Source organism: Nuphar pumila, chromosome 6 (genome assembly GCF_984573655.1).
Source record: "Nuphar pumila chromosome 6, dmNupPumi1.hap1.1, whole genome shotgun sequence".
Classification (NCBI taxonomy): domain Eukaryota; kingdom Viridiplantae; phylum Streptophyta; class Magnoliopsida; order Nymphaeales; family Nymphaeaceae; genus Nuphar; species Nuphar pumila.
The window spans coordinates 28987259-29006503 of record NC_143254.1 but is presented as its reverse complement, the minus strand read 5'-3'; the positions used below and the strand labels follow the sequence as shown (position 1 = coordinate 29006503).

General features: G+C 36.9%; 1 protein-coding gene across 2 annotated transcripts in view; it reads right to left on the bottom strand.

Moving 5' to 3' along the window:
- Positions 1-19245, bottom strand: part of ABA3 (molybdenum cofactor sulfurase (LOS5) (ABA3)) — a 153079-nt gene that overhangs the window by 118687 nt on the left and 15147 nt on the right. For both annotated transcript variants that reach the window (XM_090011444.1, XM_090011445.1), the window contains exons 5-8: positions 9949-10097; positions 9648-9774; positions 6640-6742; positions 6439-6484 (exon numbers count right to left, since the gene is read on the bottom strand). In XM_090011444.1, coding sequence (XP_089867570.1) covers positions 6439-6484; positions 6640-6742; positions 9648-9774; positions 9949-10097 — 425 coding nt within the window. The remainder of the gene's footprint in view (positions 1-6438; positions 6485-6639; positions 6743-9647; positions 9775-9948; positions 10098-19245) is intronic.

The following is a 19245-nucleotide window of genomic DNA, read 5'->3' as shown; positions in this document are numbered from 1 at the left end:
CATAGATTGTTATCATGAATTTATGAACAACGGATGAATGCGTAAGAGGTAGGTGGTGTCATAGAGACACTTGTACATAGATGGTACATGCATATGGTGTGGTAATTTATGCACTTTATTAAGAAAGTTGGTTTTGTTTCCACATTGACTGCATCACTTACACAACGTAAGATGGTGGCACACTACTACACTGTTCACATGGTATTCGTGGGCGGGAGTCCCATACGAGTTCTCGCAGGGGTGTATGCGAGCTTTACACTTCACTTTTGCATAGGGTGTTGCAAGATTAAGAACTGAATTAAATAAAAACATAATAAAGAACAGTGTAACTTTTGATCTGAGGTCTTCCATCTGAATAATAGAGATCTTAGAGTTTCCAGTCCTGGGGAGGCTGTGAGGATACAAAAACTCCGTGTGCGTGAATTTGGCCCCCATAACCCGATATGGAGGTTCTTTCTCCTGGCCACGGTTTTAGGGAGAACCCGCCACTTTACCTGGGAGTGGTGGTGTTGATCACAGCTGTGAATTTGTTTGGTACCAAAGGAAGTGGCACTTGTGGGCGTGGGGTGTCCCTTGTGTCCCCGACATTAGATGGAGAGGTCTAATGTTCCGAGGGTGACTCGGTCGAGGGCTAGGTTGGAACCCAGTAATAAAATACCAATTTGTGTGCTAATCTACCCTGGAAACCTACTTGACCTCGGGGTTTTTACCCGTTTGGTGTATCCGCGGGCGATGGAAATTTCAAAGAGAAACTTAAAGTTGTATGCATTAAATAAGGTCATGCATATGGAAAGAAAACTCAAACTTAAATATAAGATAATAAGGAAGCCATGCATTTTCTTCTTTGCACTAAGTCATGCATCAATTGAAATGATCTCTAGTTCATGATATGGTAAATGTATGCAATTCATTTCTTAAAAGCATGTTGAAATGTTTTGTTATTGCTATGTGTTACTGTCTTACTGTACTTTAGCCGTGAGTATGAACAAGCTGTTACACTTATGCATGATCGGATGTTGCATGTTGGTTGTATCTGCACTCACTCAAACCAACATATGAAATCTTATTCATGATCTTTGTCTCACCTAATTTCCTTGAAATAGTAGTGCTCAGAATTCTGTTCTGACCCTTCTACTTCGTTGGTTTTACAGGAAATGGAGAGCAGTGAGAGATGAGTTGTTCACTATGGATGGACGAGATTCACATGTTGGGCTGGATAGTTCGGCAGTGGCAGAGGGATTTCATTTTTGTTTTTGACTCCATTGTTTTCTTCAGTTCTTGTACTCTTTGGTTGTATAAAGAACGGTAATAACAATTTACTTCGGTTCATGAATAAATGGTTGGTGTTACTACTCATTGATGATGATTGTCAGTATATTGTGGTGATGGGATATCCAATGAAAAGTGGAACTGTGAGGACCCCAGATCCTTGGGAAGGTTTCTGTAGAAAAAAAAAATTGAAAAAGGGAGGAGTTAGGGTCGTTACATCATGTGCGATCGCAAATGCCAAAAACTCAAAAAATGACAATTATAACAAAATTAGCCAAAAATAGCAAATTACCCTATAAATCATTATTAAGAGTCAAATAACACACAAATACACTCCAATAATTTACAAACTCCATCAAAAATATATTTAAATATAATATATATATATATAGTGATTTATAGCCCAAAATAGTTTTATAAATGCAAATTATACCCTGATTGGCTTGAATGAACAAATGAATATATAATAAATAAATAAATAAATAAAATTCAAAACCTAGAAACACATTTCTAATTTGGAGATAAAAAAATGAGTTCTTTATTTATTAATAATACTTAAAAATTATGGGTTTTACATATGGTTTTTGCATATGATGCATCAATGATCAAAACGAATTATCGTGGGCTGAGTGAGCCCCGAGCTAGATTGCCCCTTTACTTATTTTTTATGCATCGCAAAAATCATATCTGGCATTTTTCTCTATATTGCATTGTTCTGCATTTTTACACGGGCTGGAGTCCCGTGATGAGCCTCGCATTTGAAAATGCAAATTTGTGGTATTAATTTGGCATGCTGAATTACAAATTGATGCAACTATTAATAATAAGATAAAGAAAAGAACAATGTAATGTACTTTCTGAGATGTCTCGTCGGGAGTATGAGACTCTTGGAGTTATGGTTTTGGAGAAACCGAAAAGATACAAAAACTCTGTGTGCGCTATTGTTACCTTAAACCCGATATTGAGGTTCTTCTCCTGGCCACGGTTTTATGGAGAGTCCGTCACTTTGCCTGGGGGTGGTGTGTAGACACAAATGTTGTTTTTGTATACCAAGAAAGTGGCGTCAGTGGATGCTGATTTTCATGGTGTCATCGACATTGGATGTTGATTTTCAATGTTCCGATGGATGGTGTTGTTTTCTGATATCGGTCGAGGGTTAAGTTTGGAACCAAGTAATAAAATACAAATTATGTGTTAAGCTATCTTGGGAACCTAACTTGACCTTGAGGATTTTACCCGTTTGGTATATCCGCGAGCAACGGTAATTAAAAAGAGAAACTTAGATTGTGTGCATTTAATAGAGACATGCATATGAAAAAGAAAACTTGACTAAAGATAATAATGTGTTCATACATGTGCATTGAAGTCATGCATATTCCTGATATGCATTAGATCATGCATATTTACCTGTTTCCTTAATTATGATATATTGATGAATGCATGATGTTTCTTCCCTACTGCATGTTAAATGTCTATATTGCGTAACTTGTAGTCCCTATTGATTATTAAATTGTCCTTCATGCTTAACAATTGTTCTCTATTGCATAAATAATTAAATGAATTACGAATTTGTCATAAATGCGTCCATTTAAATTATTGCATGAATCTTATTTGTATTCTTTATGCTTATTTGTTTCATTTGAGGGATTCATACGCAGAATTCTTTGGATTCTGACACCCTACTTTTTGTGTTTTTCACGGCCTCAGATGCCTAGTGAGGAGGACTTGCTTTTAAGAAGAGTCACGAGGGGACTACACGACTGCATGGCAGATTCTTGGAACGGCATGGCTTTTTCATTTTGCTTTATTTACTTATGTTTCGAACTATATGCATTTTAATAAATAAAGTTTGGGTCGGTTTGGTATGAAAGATAAGTATAAGATCTCTTGTAGTAGTAGTGGTGTTTAACTGTAAGGCCCCGGGTCTCTGGGAATGTTTCCGCACTTGTTTAAAAAAAAATTGCTACTTTTTCACGGGTATGAAATGAGGTTGTTACATCATGCATGGTTAAGTAGTCCAAATTTTATGATCCCTAGTCCAAGTTTATTGCTCTGAGCATAACCAACTCCCAATCAGCAAGGTGCATCTCTCACTCTCTGCCATCCTCATTTAGTTGGGAGGCCTTCAATTTCTTATTTTATATAATATTTAGTGTATTGGTGATCAATAGAGCAAGAAGAGGTAGACTGGTTGGTTAGAGAGAACAATTACAGCCAATGATGCACTAAAATAAACAGAGGTAGCAAGCCATCCAAGACTGAATTTGTTTGTGTACAACTGTCTTATCAAGGGACACAATGATCAAGCTCATATGTAAAAAGCATGATAAGTATTGTATAAGGAGCATACCAACAAATACCCAAACTTTGCAAGTAGTTATCAGAATAATAGCTTACGACAGAAGGGAATTTGTGTTTGTAACACTTCATTCTTCATGTGACAGTTGCCTAAGGCTCTTAGGATTAGCCAAGTTCCTCGATTGTTGACCAGAGCCATTACCAAGTACTAATATGTCAGCCTCATATAATGAGGCCATTGACAGATAATAACAATAGTTGATGAGTACTGCAAAATCAAAAAAAAAATATATGGCATGATATCCTTTCAATCAGAAATAAATGGACTATATATGAAAATAGAATCATATTATTCATCGAACCACGCAACTACACGCTTCAATAGCTGCATTTGCGCTTTTGATCTAAGCAGTTCCTTTTCCCCAACTTTTATGTGGACTTAAATACTCTTTCTTCATTGTGTTAAAAATGCAAAGTTGGCTCTTTTTTTTTTTTGCAAGTGATTTGATAGTGCATACAATCCTCGGTGGTACAAGATAAATAAAAAAATGCTTAGACTATAACTGAATCAAAGCAGGTAAAGAATATTGACACTTTCACACTCCCCTCATACACTAGAAGTAACAAGTCTGAGTGCAGAAATCAAAACATAAAGAGATAGTTGACAAATAAACATAGTTCTTGAAAAATGAATAGAGTTCTATATCATAATACCAGAATGTCAACACAAGGGTGGCTACCCCATGTCCCAAAATCTGGTTTTCTCCATGGACCTACTGCTTCTGTAACAAACCATGCCATATGTTGCCTTTTGCGCTTTCAAGAGGCTATGCTATATGTTGTTTTTTGCTCTTTTAAGAGGTTAAGTGTTTTCAAAAAAGGTTCTTTCAAACAAAATGCATTTTCCAAGGACATAAAGCCAGTTAGATTTCAAAGATCTAAGGAGAAAAAAGACAAAAAGTTCCAGTCTAAATAAAATTTTCCACTGCATATGTTTTATATGGTACAGATATAAAGCAGACTGTGCTACCAAATGACTACCTGTACATTATCAAATCAGCAAGTCCCTACAGATCAGACAAAGTTTCACAATATCTTTAGTTAAAGTATCAAGTATACCAGTAATATCTAGCAACCATGCCTTGTGAACCAAATTGGTGACATACTAATGTTAAGACAAGAAAATCTCGTCATTCTATGTGACATATCTCAACACTTCAGGTTAAACACATCATCAGGTTGTTTCACCAAGGCATCAGTACCAAAATCATGTGAAGCATGCATCTTTGTATGAAAATGAAGTAGAGTAATGAAACAAAATCATAGCAGAATAACAATAGCTGCAAGTATAACTCTGACAGTCACTACTGAACTGGTCATCTTAATAATCCAAGGCTGTCAGGTAGCATAATGATCCCTGAAAAAACTGCAAACCCCACCATGCTTGCTTGAAGTCAAACGAAGAAGCTACGTACAAAACTCCTCCTCAAGGTCATAATTTGAGAACAATTTTGTACATCTAGTTACCGCAATCTCCAAAGCCTAACTGCAAGTGCTACTGAGGAAGTCCTGATTGTGTTCATATAAACAGCTGAAGAAAATGTTATAACTGTTGGCTATCAATTGTTTTGCACTATTCAATTCATGCATCTACCTCAACCTAAACCTTGTACACCCATCTAAGTTGATCTACCACTCCTACGAAGCACTCGTAATGCTGCATCTCTTCCAAGAACGGTACCTTCTACCATGGCTTCTGTTCATCGTGCACCCTGATCTAGTACCATACGAATAACATTTCCGATGGCAGTTTGAGCAGCAAATGGGTTACCCTTTCTTGTGCCCTTGAACCCACAGCTACTGGCAGATGACCAAGTACACTATCTGCACTCAACAGCAGCCTTCTCCTAAGGAAAAGAACAACATTCAAGCATGCACTCCATCTCCTACCACATCCTCTTTGCCCATAAAGTCTGCAACCGAGAGTGTTCGATATCCTCTTATGGCTCAATGGCTTGAAAAGAGAATGAATAGAAAACGTAAAAGTGCACTATTGTAGAGACAACAGCAAGCTACAGGTGGCCTAAGACAGAAACAGAATGCTCAAGTTCCATGGTGCACCTGAGTATTTGATAAATTTTACTGTTTTAAGTAACTATAGACCTTCTAAACCATATCTTATGTCATCTGTTGAGTTAAAGAAAGTTGCAGAAGTGAAATCAGGCTATCTATGATTACAAGCCCAAATAAGAATGACCAATGATGTAAGAAATAAAACAAGAAACACAACATATTAATATCCAAGAAAGCAACACATAGCTGATCTAGTTGACAATGTATCTTTTCATATAGCCAAAAGGAAGCACGACAAACACATTGAAGAATAACTATGGTAAACAGAGAACTAGCTATAAAAAAGAGAGCATCTAGAAAACAGAATAGATGCCATCACCATAATGTTAACAAGAAAGGTTTCAACAGGAATTTGCTCAAACATAGGAATAGAAACTGAGAGAAGTGTCTTATGTGCAACCGCAAGAGTAACTGTGCTTTTTGCCATTGTACTCGTGTTCAACAAACCATTTATCATCTTCGTCATCCATATTGATTTTTCCTAGTCTCGTGTCTTAGTGACATTTTCAGCTCCTCAGTATTCTTCTATCATTATCAAATTCGTGTCAAGTATATACCTAGGTCATATCACATGCTTCTATACAAAGACTACTACAAGCATTCTTTTGCTAAAGAGACATCTTTCTTAATTCTTACAAGCTAATGCCTTAAAAGTAGACAAAAGTATGCAATAATAAATGCTAACAGATGGAGCTCAAGGAAAAACCAAAAGCATTAAAATATAAACAGGTAAGTTACCTGTTTGAACAACAAGAGCACCAAGCCCTGTGGGATAACCGAATACCTAGCAGAACAGGGGAGAAAAAAGGGAAACCAATATGAGGCAATAAAGGTAAAATCACTCAATAGCTAAATTTCCCAACTAATACAGCATGTGTCTTCTGGAAGCAGAAAAAGAGCACCTAGTACAAAATCAACAAGTCCCTGTATTCCATGTACCTTGTAAAAGGAAATAACAACAAAATCTGCAGGAAACCTTGTTAAATTAGGTGGTTGTGTTGCACATCCCTTTGCAGCATCAATGAGAACCTTCCAACGGCCCCTGCATCACAATATGACATCAATAACCAAATAAGGGTTATGCCCTAAAAGAACAATTAGAGTACCATTAAGCAGGCAATTCAACCACGTATACACCAACATCAAGGAAGTCCCAATAATAAGATATGCACATAATTTTCATCATCAGGAAACAGAAGTAGCATGATCTCCAAGAAGCAAAGTTGACTAGTATAGAGTCTGAGCAATGAAAGTTATAGACATGACAAAGACACAGTTCCTTATACAGCAGGTGTCATTATGTGGTATGACATGGGTACGCCTGGTACGACTTGGTTGTTTCCGAAATGAAGGGTGTTTATGTTGAGTGCATGCATGAACGGACACACACCATGCGTAATGCATATATAGGAAAAGGATAATTCCTCTAATACAAAAAGAAAATTTAGAAATTATAAAATATTTTAGAAATGTATAAAGTATCCCACGTGTTATACGGTATGTATGTGGCAGCACTTAGCATCAGCGCCCAAATTACCAGAGTGAATGCTGGACATTTTGAAGTATTCATGCAACATTGAGCACTATAAATGAATACTAATATAGCAATGACCTCAAAACACATAAGTTGAGATGGAGATCAGGATCATGAGATCATATATAGCTGTAAGAGCACTTGTTAAGCATCCACACAACACATAAGAATACACATATACAGCCTATGCATATATGTATTTGCACAAGTAGGCATCTTTACATATGTGCATGTAGATATGTGTACATGCATACGTGGTACAGCATAGATGCAACTGGTATGATGCAGTCGCTTTTCAAAATAAGGGTGCCTGTGTGCATACACATATGCCCCAAATGGAATACTGAACTAAATATAAATAAAAGAATGTAGAAAGCATAAAATATGCATAGAAATATATAATGTTTCCTATCATTTATATGATAAGACTACAGCAACCCACACCAGCACCCCAAAGTACTGGCATTGAAACTGGCACACACGCATATTTTTTTTTAATGGTGTGTGGCTGCACATGCGTGCACACACACTATATGCATATATGTGTATGTACTATGTATATAGTGTGTATCCACAGGTATGTTTGTGTGCAGCACAAAACTGATCAAAATAGAGCCAATTCTTATTGTTTTTATCATGTATGGGCACAAAATACAGACAATTTCCATATCTCAATCAATTCGGTTTCACAAGTTGGACCCAATCTAGTCCATCTCATGTATACATGATTCTACAACCAACCCAGATCCGATATGTTCTCATTTTTCTCATGTAAAAACTACGGATCCAACCCACATGCATCCCAAAGTTGACTCTGTTTTGCTGGAGATAATATGACCCAGTTAAGAGCACAGCATTTTCATTTCTTACTGTTAGAACTAACTTAGACTTAGACCTGGTTTTCGTCGACCACACCTTAGGCTGGCAAACATAGATCATCAACCCACGTGTAAATGTGTACGTAGTATGTACATATAAAGAGAGTTATTTTTGCACTCATATCCACATCTTATCCACTGGAACTACGTTGATCCGGTAGCTGTTTGAGAAGTAAAAACTCAGCAACTCAGCATTATTTTATATTTTTTAGAAAATAACTAGAATTATAATGAACTTAAAATTTAAGAATTTTAAAAGATTAGAGGACATTTGGCTGAGTCTCAATATGTCTTGGGAACTAACTGTTTCAAAATATTATTTCCACAATGTTTATCTGACAATTTTTCCAAAATAACACTTTCAAAATGTCATTTTGGAACCCTTAGATGACATTTGAAAAAAACAGAAACATCCTGTTTTTCCAAAACTTATTTTTGAAAGCAATGTTTCCTTATTGGGCCCCCTTCCTCTTGTCCACTCCCCCACCAACCTACGCACCACCACCACTTCTAAAGATCAAACCCAGGTGGCTATCGCACTCTACAACCAACTCTAACTTTCATCATCATGTATCATTCCTTCACTACATCCCCCACCCTACAAAACCTTAACAATACCAAAGCTGCATTGGGACTTGGGCATCCACTTGATGACGTTGAAAGGTCAAGATTTCCAACCATCACAAAAAAAACTTCAATCTCTGATGAAATGTAAAGGCAAAAAATGAGCACGGGTGGTGGCGGGTCGGTGTTGCAGGAGCCGGGGGAAATGGTGCTGTGGCTTTCATAAAACTCTCTCTCTCTCTCTCTCTCTCTCTCTCTCTCTCTCTCTCTCTCTCTCTCTCTCTCTCTCTCTCTCTCTCTCTCTCTCTCTCTCTCTCTCTCTCTCTCATCCCCTGAAAAAGGACAAAAGACAAAAATAGATTTTGTCATCCAAAGAGCCATTTAATCCAAGCTCAAAATGATGTGCATCAGTTTTTTGACAAGTTCATTTTTACAAAAAAAAAATTGAAAACTATTTTTTCAAATTTTTTATCCCTGACCTTTAGAAGTAGATTAGATGTAGTTTGACCCAAGCGAATCTCAGTCAAGTTCCTTTAGTGGGCCTTGGTCAAGTCCAAGCTAAAACCATTGTTAGAACTTAGAATCTAATTGACTTAGCTGGGTCTATGATATGTGCATGAAGGTTTGTACGAGATTCAACACAAACCTACTAAAATTGATATTAGGTCAGGTTAGAGCTCCAACAGTTGCTGGTTGGATTTTAGATAGGGTTTAAAAAAAAAGTTGATTCCAAAACGGTGTTTTCTTAACCTCCAATAAGCGGAAAAAGATAAAAGTATAAAACCCAAAAATGCACTACTCATATGTCGCTTCTAATTAGTCATTTTTAGTTGTTAGATTTAGACAAATTTGACAGCCTAAACAAGTTTTAGCAAATGACTCAGGGCCCTAAGTTCCATTCACAACTAAGAGCAAATACAGAATAGAGTGTCTACTTTATGGTTCATGCATAAATAGAAGTGGATGAGAACCTGCAGTAGGGCGATCCCTTCAAAACTCTAGAGGAATCTTCTTTGATAACTTTTACCAATTCAAGATCAAATCTTCTACCAGAAAAGTTGCACTCTGAGGGAAATGCAAATAGGTTGTACACATTTCCTGTATTTACAGACAATCACAAAGATTGATGCACTAGAGGCTACCACAAATTAATCAATTCATCATGAAAATTAATGCAATAGAAGCTATCATCAATTAACCAAACAAGAAGACTTCTTGTGAAATACCTAAAAAAGTAATAATAATAAATGAATTGAAGGAAGAAGTGCTTACCATTCGGCCCTGCACTAGAGAGGTTAGTCTCGCTTTGCCTTTGAGGTATAGAAGTCAATTTCTTAAAAAATAAATTAGATGGACTGCGATGATCTTCAACCTGATCAATATCTACAACAACTGCTGTAGCGCCTTTCTCTAGGGCATATCTGTTATTTTATTAAGTAGAAACAGAAACAATATTCAAAGCCTCAGCATTTTCTAGGAAGTGAGGACGAGTTGTATTTATATAAAAAAAAACAAAAACAAAAAACTTAGGCCAGAAAATCAACTCTCCCTGGAGCTTTCCTAGTTGCCACTTTCAGTACTCCTGCTCCAGTTACATGGCTCTACTAGCTACTCAAGATTCGTTACATGAGTGCAAGTGTGTGGAAGACGTTTTTCATCTCAAGAAGTACTAAGTATACACAGGCTCAATTTTATTATGCTTCTTAATCTTTTATCATCTGAAACAAAATATCAACCATAAGAAACCAAATTCTGTACTCCAAGAAGATCAACGGAGTTACGTTTAGGAACACTAGAATAGTACCTGTCCAAAAAAGATATCTTAAGAGTACCAAGAAAAGAATCAAATGATAGAACTTGAAGCATGAAGCAAAGGACAAGAACTAAGGTTCTGTAAAAAAAACCACTATCTAACAAACAGAGAAAAGAGTTAAGGTTAAAACATAAGACATATCAAGAAAAGACAGAAAAAGCTGCCTATTCTGATCAACTGCCATTCCACCTAATTATTTGTAAAGTTTTGCATGAAGGCAAGAAAGAAAATTAGAATATGACGAGACAAAGGCATTAAAACATTAGCAAATTACATACAGAATGTGTAATATCGTGTGTTTTTCTATAATATTAAATTTTGAAACTTCATAAAATTTGGCTATGTTTCGTGAAGTCGATAGAAATCTTCGATTTTAGGTGGCGTCAATAGAGTTTAGGCGTGGCCCAGGACCCCTTGACAAGACCTAAACAAGCCAATTAAGATTTGGTAAAAAAAATAAAAAATTTGCCTTTAAAATCGAGCAAAATTTGGGTTAAATTCAGGCGAAATTCAAATAATATATCATTAGATGCGTCTCAAATTATTTAAAACAGTGATATTTTGTTTTTCTAAATTTGGGCTACGGTTAGCCCGAAAATAGCATTTTTTCAAAAATGACTTGCCTCGACGTGACCGGTTCTGGATTGGATCGAATCCAATCCAGATGATCCAAGTTGATGTGGATCTGGACCCCGTCCAAAACTCATATTAATCAAAATTTGGTCCAATTTAAGATCTATATGGATATGGATTTTCAATCTTGGATTTGGATCCAGATCCAGATCCAAAATCTAAGTCCAACAAATATAAAGTTTTAAATTCAATATAAAGGTTTAATTGATGAAATTCGAAGTTAAAAAGACTTCCAGAGGGGTGAGATACCCTCTGAAATTTCTAGAAATTAATTATTTAATAAATAATTTTTTAATAATTTTTTAAATATTAATAATTATTTAATTTCGAAAATTTATTTTGGATATGGTAGAGTGCTACAGTTGTGGAACTCTACCTAATGAAGAGGATATTCTAGAGGGGGCGTCACCCTCTAAAAAGACTCAAAAAAATAATTAAAATAATAAAAATAAATTAAGAGATAGAAGTAGTTAAAGAAAGAGAGAGAGAGAGAGTTCTACTGTAAAAACCATAATTTTTCGCTACTAATTTTTGTTTATATTACAAAATATTTTGAAATATGCAAATTGGGCCTGAGATCCACATTTCGAATCTAGGACCCATAAAGGGGTAATTATGTATAAATGATATCAACCACGATTTAATAATAATAATATTAATAATAAATAAATAAAAATTTAATTATAAACTTAAGCCAAGGATCCACAGTTGGATCCATTTGGATCCAACTTGTGGATCCATGTCGTTTAGGTAAGACGCACCCCAACTCGGGGTCAGTTTTCGGGTCTCGGGTCCGGACCCGGGCCGCGCCCTTTGTGTCAAAAGCACATAAGTGTAAAAAGGCAACCCGATAAGAGTTGCCCGATAAATCTAAAACAGAGGAAAAAAAGGAAGGGGTTAGGGTTCTAAGAGAGAACCCTAACAGAAATCGCATGGGGGAAAAGGGAGGGGCTTGAAGCACAGCCGCCGGCGGGAAGATCGGCTCCGATTTTGCAAGGTTATCCCCTTCAAAAGGGTCTCTCTCTCTCTCTCTCTCTCTCTCTCTCTCTCTCTCTCTCTCTCTCTCTCTCTCTCTCTCTCTCGTGCGTGCGGCGTGAAGGGGGCGCAGCCTTGTTCGACAGCAGGGTCATCGGAGGCGGCGATATTTTACACTCACAGTGAGCAATCGGGGTCGGCGGGACCAATCTCACGCGATCGCAGCAGCCACCTAACGCCGAACAGAGGTACGGGTCCCCTCTTGTGAAAATGAATGAGAAATCGAACCCTGGTTCGATGTTGTGCTCTTTTCCTTGGATGGAAACCCTGAAAAAAAAAATAGTTGTTTGCTTCAATTGATGGTGGTAAGCGACAGGCAGGGTGTTGCGTCAGCTTTGGCAGGGTCCCAGCCGACCCAGTCGGCTGGATACCTGTGCTTGTCGTGGCAGGGCCAAGGCAGGCCCAGCCAACTCAGTCAGCCAGCTGGGTGTTAGCTTGGGGTCTCAGGTAAATCAAAAAAAAAAAAAGATTTATTTTCAGTAAGAGTTATCGTCGGCTCTTTCTAAGTGAGTTCGATGGATGCTAAGGGGGTTCCTAGTTCGACTGTCGTGAACGCAGTAGAACAAAATTTTTGTGTTGTAACCTGTTGAGTTTCTTTTTCTGTGATGTTCTTAGTAAACCTGCATGAAGGCCATGTATTTCTTTTGAATATGCAATTGCTTAACCGATGTCTGAGTATATTTAGGTGCTATCGAGTTAATATACCGATTATAGCAGGTTCTGATTTTTCTCCCTTGTTAACTTTATACTGTTCAGGTAATTTCCTGTTCTGAGTATATCCCCATACCTACATTAGTACACGTTCTAAATTTTTAATACTCAAACTGTCATGTGTTCCAAATTGTGGGTTAACACATGTCAATGGGGGTAACATACAAACATGCTATATAGAATTGAGTTAAACTGGACACACAACAGAAGGAGAAGGGATGTTCCAAGCACTGAACATCCTAAACAGCATGTCTGCCTACCACAATAAATTCATGTTTTGGAATTGGATTTGCATTTGTTGATCTTCCCAGAATCATGTTCGTTGCTATATTTTATATTAAAAGCTTTGGAAATGAACCGAAGGCATGGAAAATTTGAGTCATCCTATCCATATGGCCGAAATGTAAGAAAAAAAATATGATAAAATAAAACTATAAATAAACCAATACATGTGTCTTATAGCAGGTGTTGTATCTATATACTTCTGGACTTTGACGAATGGTAGGGTTTCAGCTATGTGCATGCTGGAACAAAATTTTTGAATGCTTATGACTAAATAGGTCTGTATGATTAAATGTTCAATTGTTGTGTTGACTACATGAATAAATTGGGAGCATGTGTGAACTTCAAAATCTGTGGATTTTAGGGCACATGTATAATTGTTGAATATCTATGTGTTGATGGTGAATACACGCAATTGCTGAAATTATGCATTTACGTTAAGTCTGAATATTAAGTATGAGTATGCATCAAGTGTGTATACCGAAGATAAATCATTTAATTGAAAAGAAAATATTTTATTGACTGTTGAGTATTTGATTAATGTTTCTATGCATTGATATGAATTCTCATCTTCAAGAAAAGTATGCAAATGCTAAATGATTGAGGTTTCATTTACCATGGATATGCATAATAAACAATTTTGTTCACGTGCACACCCACCCACATGGAGTATGCCTTGACATGGATATGTGTATATGGATGTAGGAAATACACATGAAAAAAAATGCATCTGAGGTGGGAAATTACATGCTTATGATTGACTTTGTTTTATATGGATGCACGTGTATTTGACACAATAGTTTGATGTTATATAACACATCACTTTGGTTTTGTTGTGTGATGCATCGATGGCCTAATGGATCATCACCGGCCCGGAGAGCCGTGGACTTGGTTGTTTTTCTTATATGTTTAATTGCATCACTTAAACCACACAAGTTGGTATGGCACACTACTACATTGTTTCCTGTTGTCCTCACGGGCTGTAGTCCCGTAAGGGTCCCCGCAAGGGAGGATGCGGGTTTTCACTTTACTTTTGCATATAATGTTGCAAACTTAAAGAATTGACTTTAATAAAAATATAAGAAATAAAAACAGTATAAATTATGTTCTTGGATCTTCCGTCTGGAGAATGGAGATCTTGGAGATCCGGTTTTGGGGAGACCGTGAGGATACAAAAACTCCGTGTGCTTAATTTTTTGTCCCCTGAACCCGATATTGAGGTTTCTTCTCTTTGCCACGGTTTTAGGAAGAGTCTGCCACTTTACCTTGGGGTGGTGTGTTTGTCACAGCTGTGATTATTTATGGTACCAAAGAAGTGGCACTTGTGGGCGTGGGGTGTCCCTTGTGTCCCCGACATTAGATGTGGAGGTCTAATGTTTCGAAGGTGATTCGGTCGAGGACTAAGTTGGAACCCAGTAATAAGATACAAATTGTGTGTTAAGCTACCTTGGGAACCTAACATGACCTCGGAGATCTTACCCGTTGGGTGTATCCGCGAGCGATGGTAATTAAAAAGAGAAACTTAAATTGTATGCATTTAATAGGGCATGCATATGGAAAAGGAAACTTAAATGAAAGACAATAAGGTGTTCATACATTACACTTAAATCATGCATAACCTTGCTATGCATTAGGACATGCATAGTTTACTTTCTCTTAAATGTTATATGGTGTTGGATGGGTAATGGTTAATCTTTAATGCATGTGGAATACCTTGTTTACTCAAATTGAATATTTGTTGTTGATTAAGGTTTTTGCATACTTAATAGATGTTGCATGAATGCTTAAATTGGATTGAGTAATTATAAGAATTGTTTTCCTCAAAGAAAATTTCATAAAATTGTATATGTGTTCTTTATGCTTATTTATTTTCATTAGAGGGATCTGTACGCAGAATTCTTCGGATTTCTGACCCCCTTTTTTATAGTTTTTCATAAGAGCAGGAAATCAGTGAAGCGACTGGTGTCTGGGAAAGTCAAGGGTGTCACGCACTTGCTAGATAGATCACAGATGGACATCATGGCTCTACTTTTGTTTCCTTTTCGGTTCATTTAATTGTTATTGCACTATGAATAATTCATTTATGCAAGTGTCTTTAGACATATTTATCAGTATTTCAATAAATGAATAATGGTTTGTTTTGGTACGGATGATAAGTGTAAGCTCTGTTGTGGTGTGTGGTTATCCCCGGATCTCTGGGAATATTTCTGCAACTCGTTTAAAAAAAATCTGCATTTTCAAAGGGTATGAGCTGGCGTCGTTACATCTACACTTATAGAACTCTATCTCCAAACCAAAACTGGACTCTAGAGGGGCGTCATTCTCTATAAAAACTCAAAAAAAAAAAGAGAGAAAGAGGGAGAGAGAAAATCGTGGGAGAGAAAAGAGAAAGAGAAAAGAGAGAAGAAGAAAGAAAGGATCTCCTTTCATTCAGATCGTATGACGTATACTTCCGGGGTTCTTTTCATTTTCAAATGAAGGTATGGGTTCCTCTCTTGATTCGAACGGATTTGTGTGGGGATTCTAGATGGAAAAATAATAAATCTGATTTTTCTTTACATGTTCGATCACATGCCTTGATGTACGTGGGCACGAAACTCAATTTTTACAAAAACGTGGCTTATTCCTCCTGTTTTTCATATTTTAAATATTGATTTTTCTTCTCAACAGCATGTTGTCCATATGTATATATGTTTATATACATATGCTGATATTTATATAAGTATATATGTATATTGGAAACGATCATGTTTGGACCAGCCAACGCAGTTCTGGTTTGGGCCAGATATGACCCCAAACTAGGCCTGCCGCAAGCCCTAATCTGATTCCCAGCCGAAAGTCGTTAGTCTAGTATACGATCTTAAGAACAGGAAAATATCGATTGTCAGGTATTTCTGCATATAAAAAAAAATCTGTTGACTGGACAGCGTTATTTTTGCTGGTTACGATGTCTGCTTGACTTCACGGTATGTAATCTGTTTTTTTTATCATGTATTTGAAAAGACGTGTTATATTTTGTATTGGGTTGGATCTGAAATAGAGATCCAGACCCATATTTATGTGTAAACTTGTGTTCTGCGCATGTGCAGAATGTGTTTGTAATTTCACTCTTTTGTAAAGGGTATTTATGACCCTTGTAACATAAAACAATATAAAAGGTTTTAGGGCATGCCAATCTGTGTGGCTGCCATCCAAAATATTTCTCTTTCTCTCCTTTTCTTCATATTTTCTTTGCTGAATAGACTTGTGGTGCCACATCAATTTCTGACATGGTATCAGAGCACGGGTTGGTGGTTTCTTCCAAAGGTATGCCCAAATAGATTTCTGATTTTAATTTCAAGTCAGAAAAACTGTTTTTCTTGCTTTTCTTCCTTCATTTTTGTTCTTCAATCTTTCTTTTCTCTCTTTCTCTTTCTGTTTCCTATTTCCCAGATCTGAGTTTGATATTGTGTTTCTGTCCGGATCAGATTTGCATCTGAATCTGCGTTTGATTCTGAGTGTTTGTTAGTCTCAGATCTGCGTCTGATTTGAATTTTCCTTGATATCAGATCTGTGTTTCCCTTCTTCTGAATCAAATCTGATTTTGCAAACCCTAAATAGATCTGCCTGATCCTTTGTTTGTTTTCAGATTTGCATCTCCATTGTTTTTAATTTCAGAACTACCTCTTACCTACATCTGATTTTGTATTTAAATCTGCTTCATCATTATCAGCAGATTGTCTTTTATTTTTCCTGCACCTGTCACCTTTGATTTATACTGCAAAATGAAGACAACTCCGGTCATTTGATTCAATCTGCATCTCTGATTCAGCCTGATCGCATTGTGCTTTTAAGAAGTCACGGTAAAACAACTCATGTTGTTTGGGATACATCTGATATCACATATCAGACTAATCTATTGAGAAGCGATTCCAATAAAAAAGGAATTGTTCCCTCAACATATTGTTCTACCCGTAGACTGTAGTCTGGTTGACTAACTTACTGGTTGGGCTGAATTCTAAATCAAAACAAACGAACTGTTTTGCTTACTCAGTTTGGACCTACAATTTCTCAACATATTGTTATATTTACCTCCTTAATCATGGATTTTTCTTTTTCCTCAAATTTTCTGAGTCAGCTTGTATCTGAAAAATTAAATCATTCCAATTTTCTGACTTGGAAAAGGCAAATTGTTCCTTTTATAAGGAGTCAAGATCTGTCTGGGCATTTGGATGGATCAATCCCTACCCCACCACAGTTTATTTCGCAAGAAATAAAGGATGACAAAGGAAATACATCGGTTCAGTTGATACGAAATCCTGAGTTCACGGTTTGGATGAAGCGAGACCAAGCCTTAGTGGCCTACATTACTTCAACATTATCTCAAGAGGTCTTGATATCCATTCCTGATGATTGCAGTGCGGCAGAATAATGGACTAAGCTTATTCGGACATATTCCCAAATATCAAAGGCTAGGGTCTTATTTTTAAAGCAGGAGTTTCAAACTCTCCAAAAGGGCACTATGTCTAATATGGAATACTTGAATAAAATGAAGATAATCATTGATCTGCTTGCTATTGTTGGAAGTGTAGTTACTAATAAGGAAATAATGCAGCAAACTTTGAAGGGCTTGGGAGAAGAGTATCATGTTCTTACCACATCCCTGTCCTCTTTACCAGAATTACCAGGTTTTGAAGATCTTCGGGCTAAGCTTCTACGGTATGAGATGAGTTTGAACCAATTGGCTACTAGGAGTGAACAATCCAATATGCAAAATGTTTTGGTCATAGATATGTTTCAAGGTGGTGTGCGTGGTGGGAACAATTATCGAGGTGAAAGAGGTCATGGACGTTCTGGACAGGGAGGTCGTGGGCTTCTTCCCACTCCAAACATATCCGGCAATTCTAATTTTAATATGGAAAATCGAAATGTCCCTACATGCTTCTTGTGCAACAAAAGAGGACACATCAAAGCAAATTGTTGGTTCAACCCTCAAAATAAAGGCAAAAACAACAAAGCAGAAGGAAAAAGGGGAACTGAGGGATCCAAGCCTTCTGGAGATGTACAAGAACTTTTACTTGCAGCTCTTTCACAGATGAGCATTAAGCAGAATGATCAGGAAAAGTGGTATGTATACTCTGGAGCAGCTACTCATGTGACAGGGAACCCCGTTAAGCTCACTAACCTATCTCCTTATTTCGGAAAACGCAGTATTGTTACTGGCGATGGAACACATCATCGAATTACTCATACTGAAAATGCACAAATTCCACTCACCTTCTAGTCTTAATTTGTCTCATGTTCTTCTTGTTCCTAACATTAAAAAGAATATTATTTTTGTATCCAAGCTTGTTGATGATACAAATTCTTCAGTCGAATTTACACTCTCTTTTATGCATGTCAAGGACCTTCAAACGAAGGAGACGTTCGCTAGAGGGGAGCGACGAGGGAATATGTACATCTTCAACGAGGATCCATATACTATCTCTTCTGTCTTGAAACCATCTTTTACCTCGAAGTCATCATTGCATATTTCAGAGTCAAGTTCTTCGAGTGTTTTGAGTCTGTCTCAATGTAATAAGTCATCCATATGGAAGGGTCGTCTTGGTCATTGTAGTCGTAATTTTGTTGAAAAGCTTGTGTCAAATAATCTTGTTCTAGAGACCAGTTTTTTTCTGAATTTGATGGAGGGAATATGTATATCTTCAACGAGGATCCTTCTACTATCTCTTCTGTCTTGAAACCATCTTTTACCTCGAAGTCATCATTGCATATTTCAGACTCAAGTTCTTCGAGTGTTTTGAGTCTGTCTCGATGTAATAAGTCATCCATATGGCACGGTCGTCCTGGTAATTGTAGTCGTAATTTTGTTGAAAAGCTTGTGTCAAATAATCTTGTTCTAGAGACCAGTTTGTTTTCTGAATTTGATGTTAAGAAGTGTTCTAGTTGTCAGTTGTGCAAGAATCATGTTCTTCCATTTTCTTCTATTAATAAAAGAGCTTCAAGACCTTTTGAAATCGTGTACTCTAATGTGTGGGTACTTGTCCCTAGTTGTTCCTCTTCTGGTAGTCGATATTATGTCCTTTTTATTGACAGCTATTCCCGCCTAGTTCGGT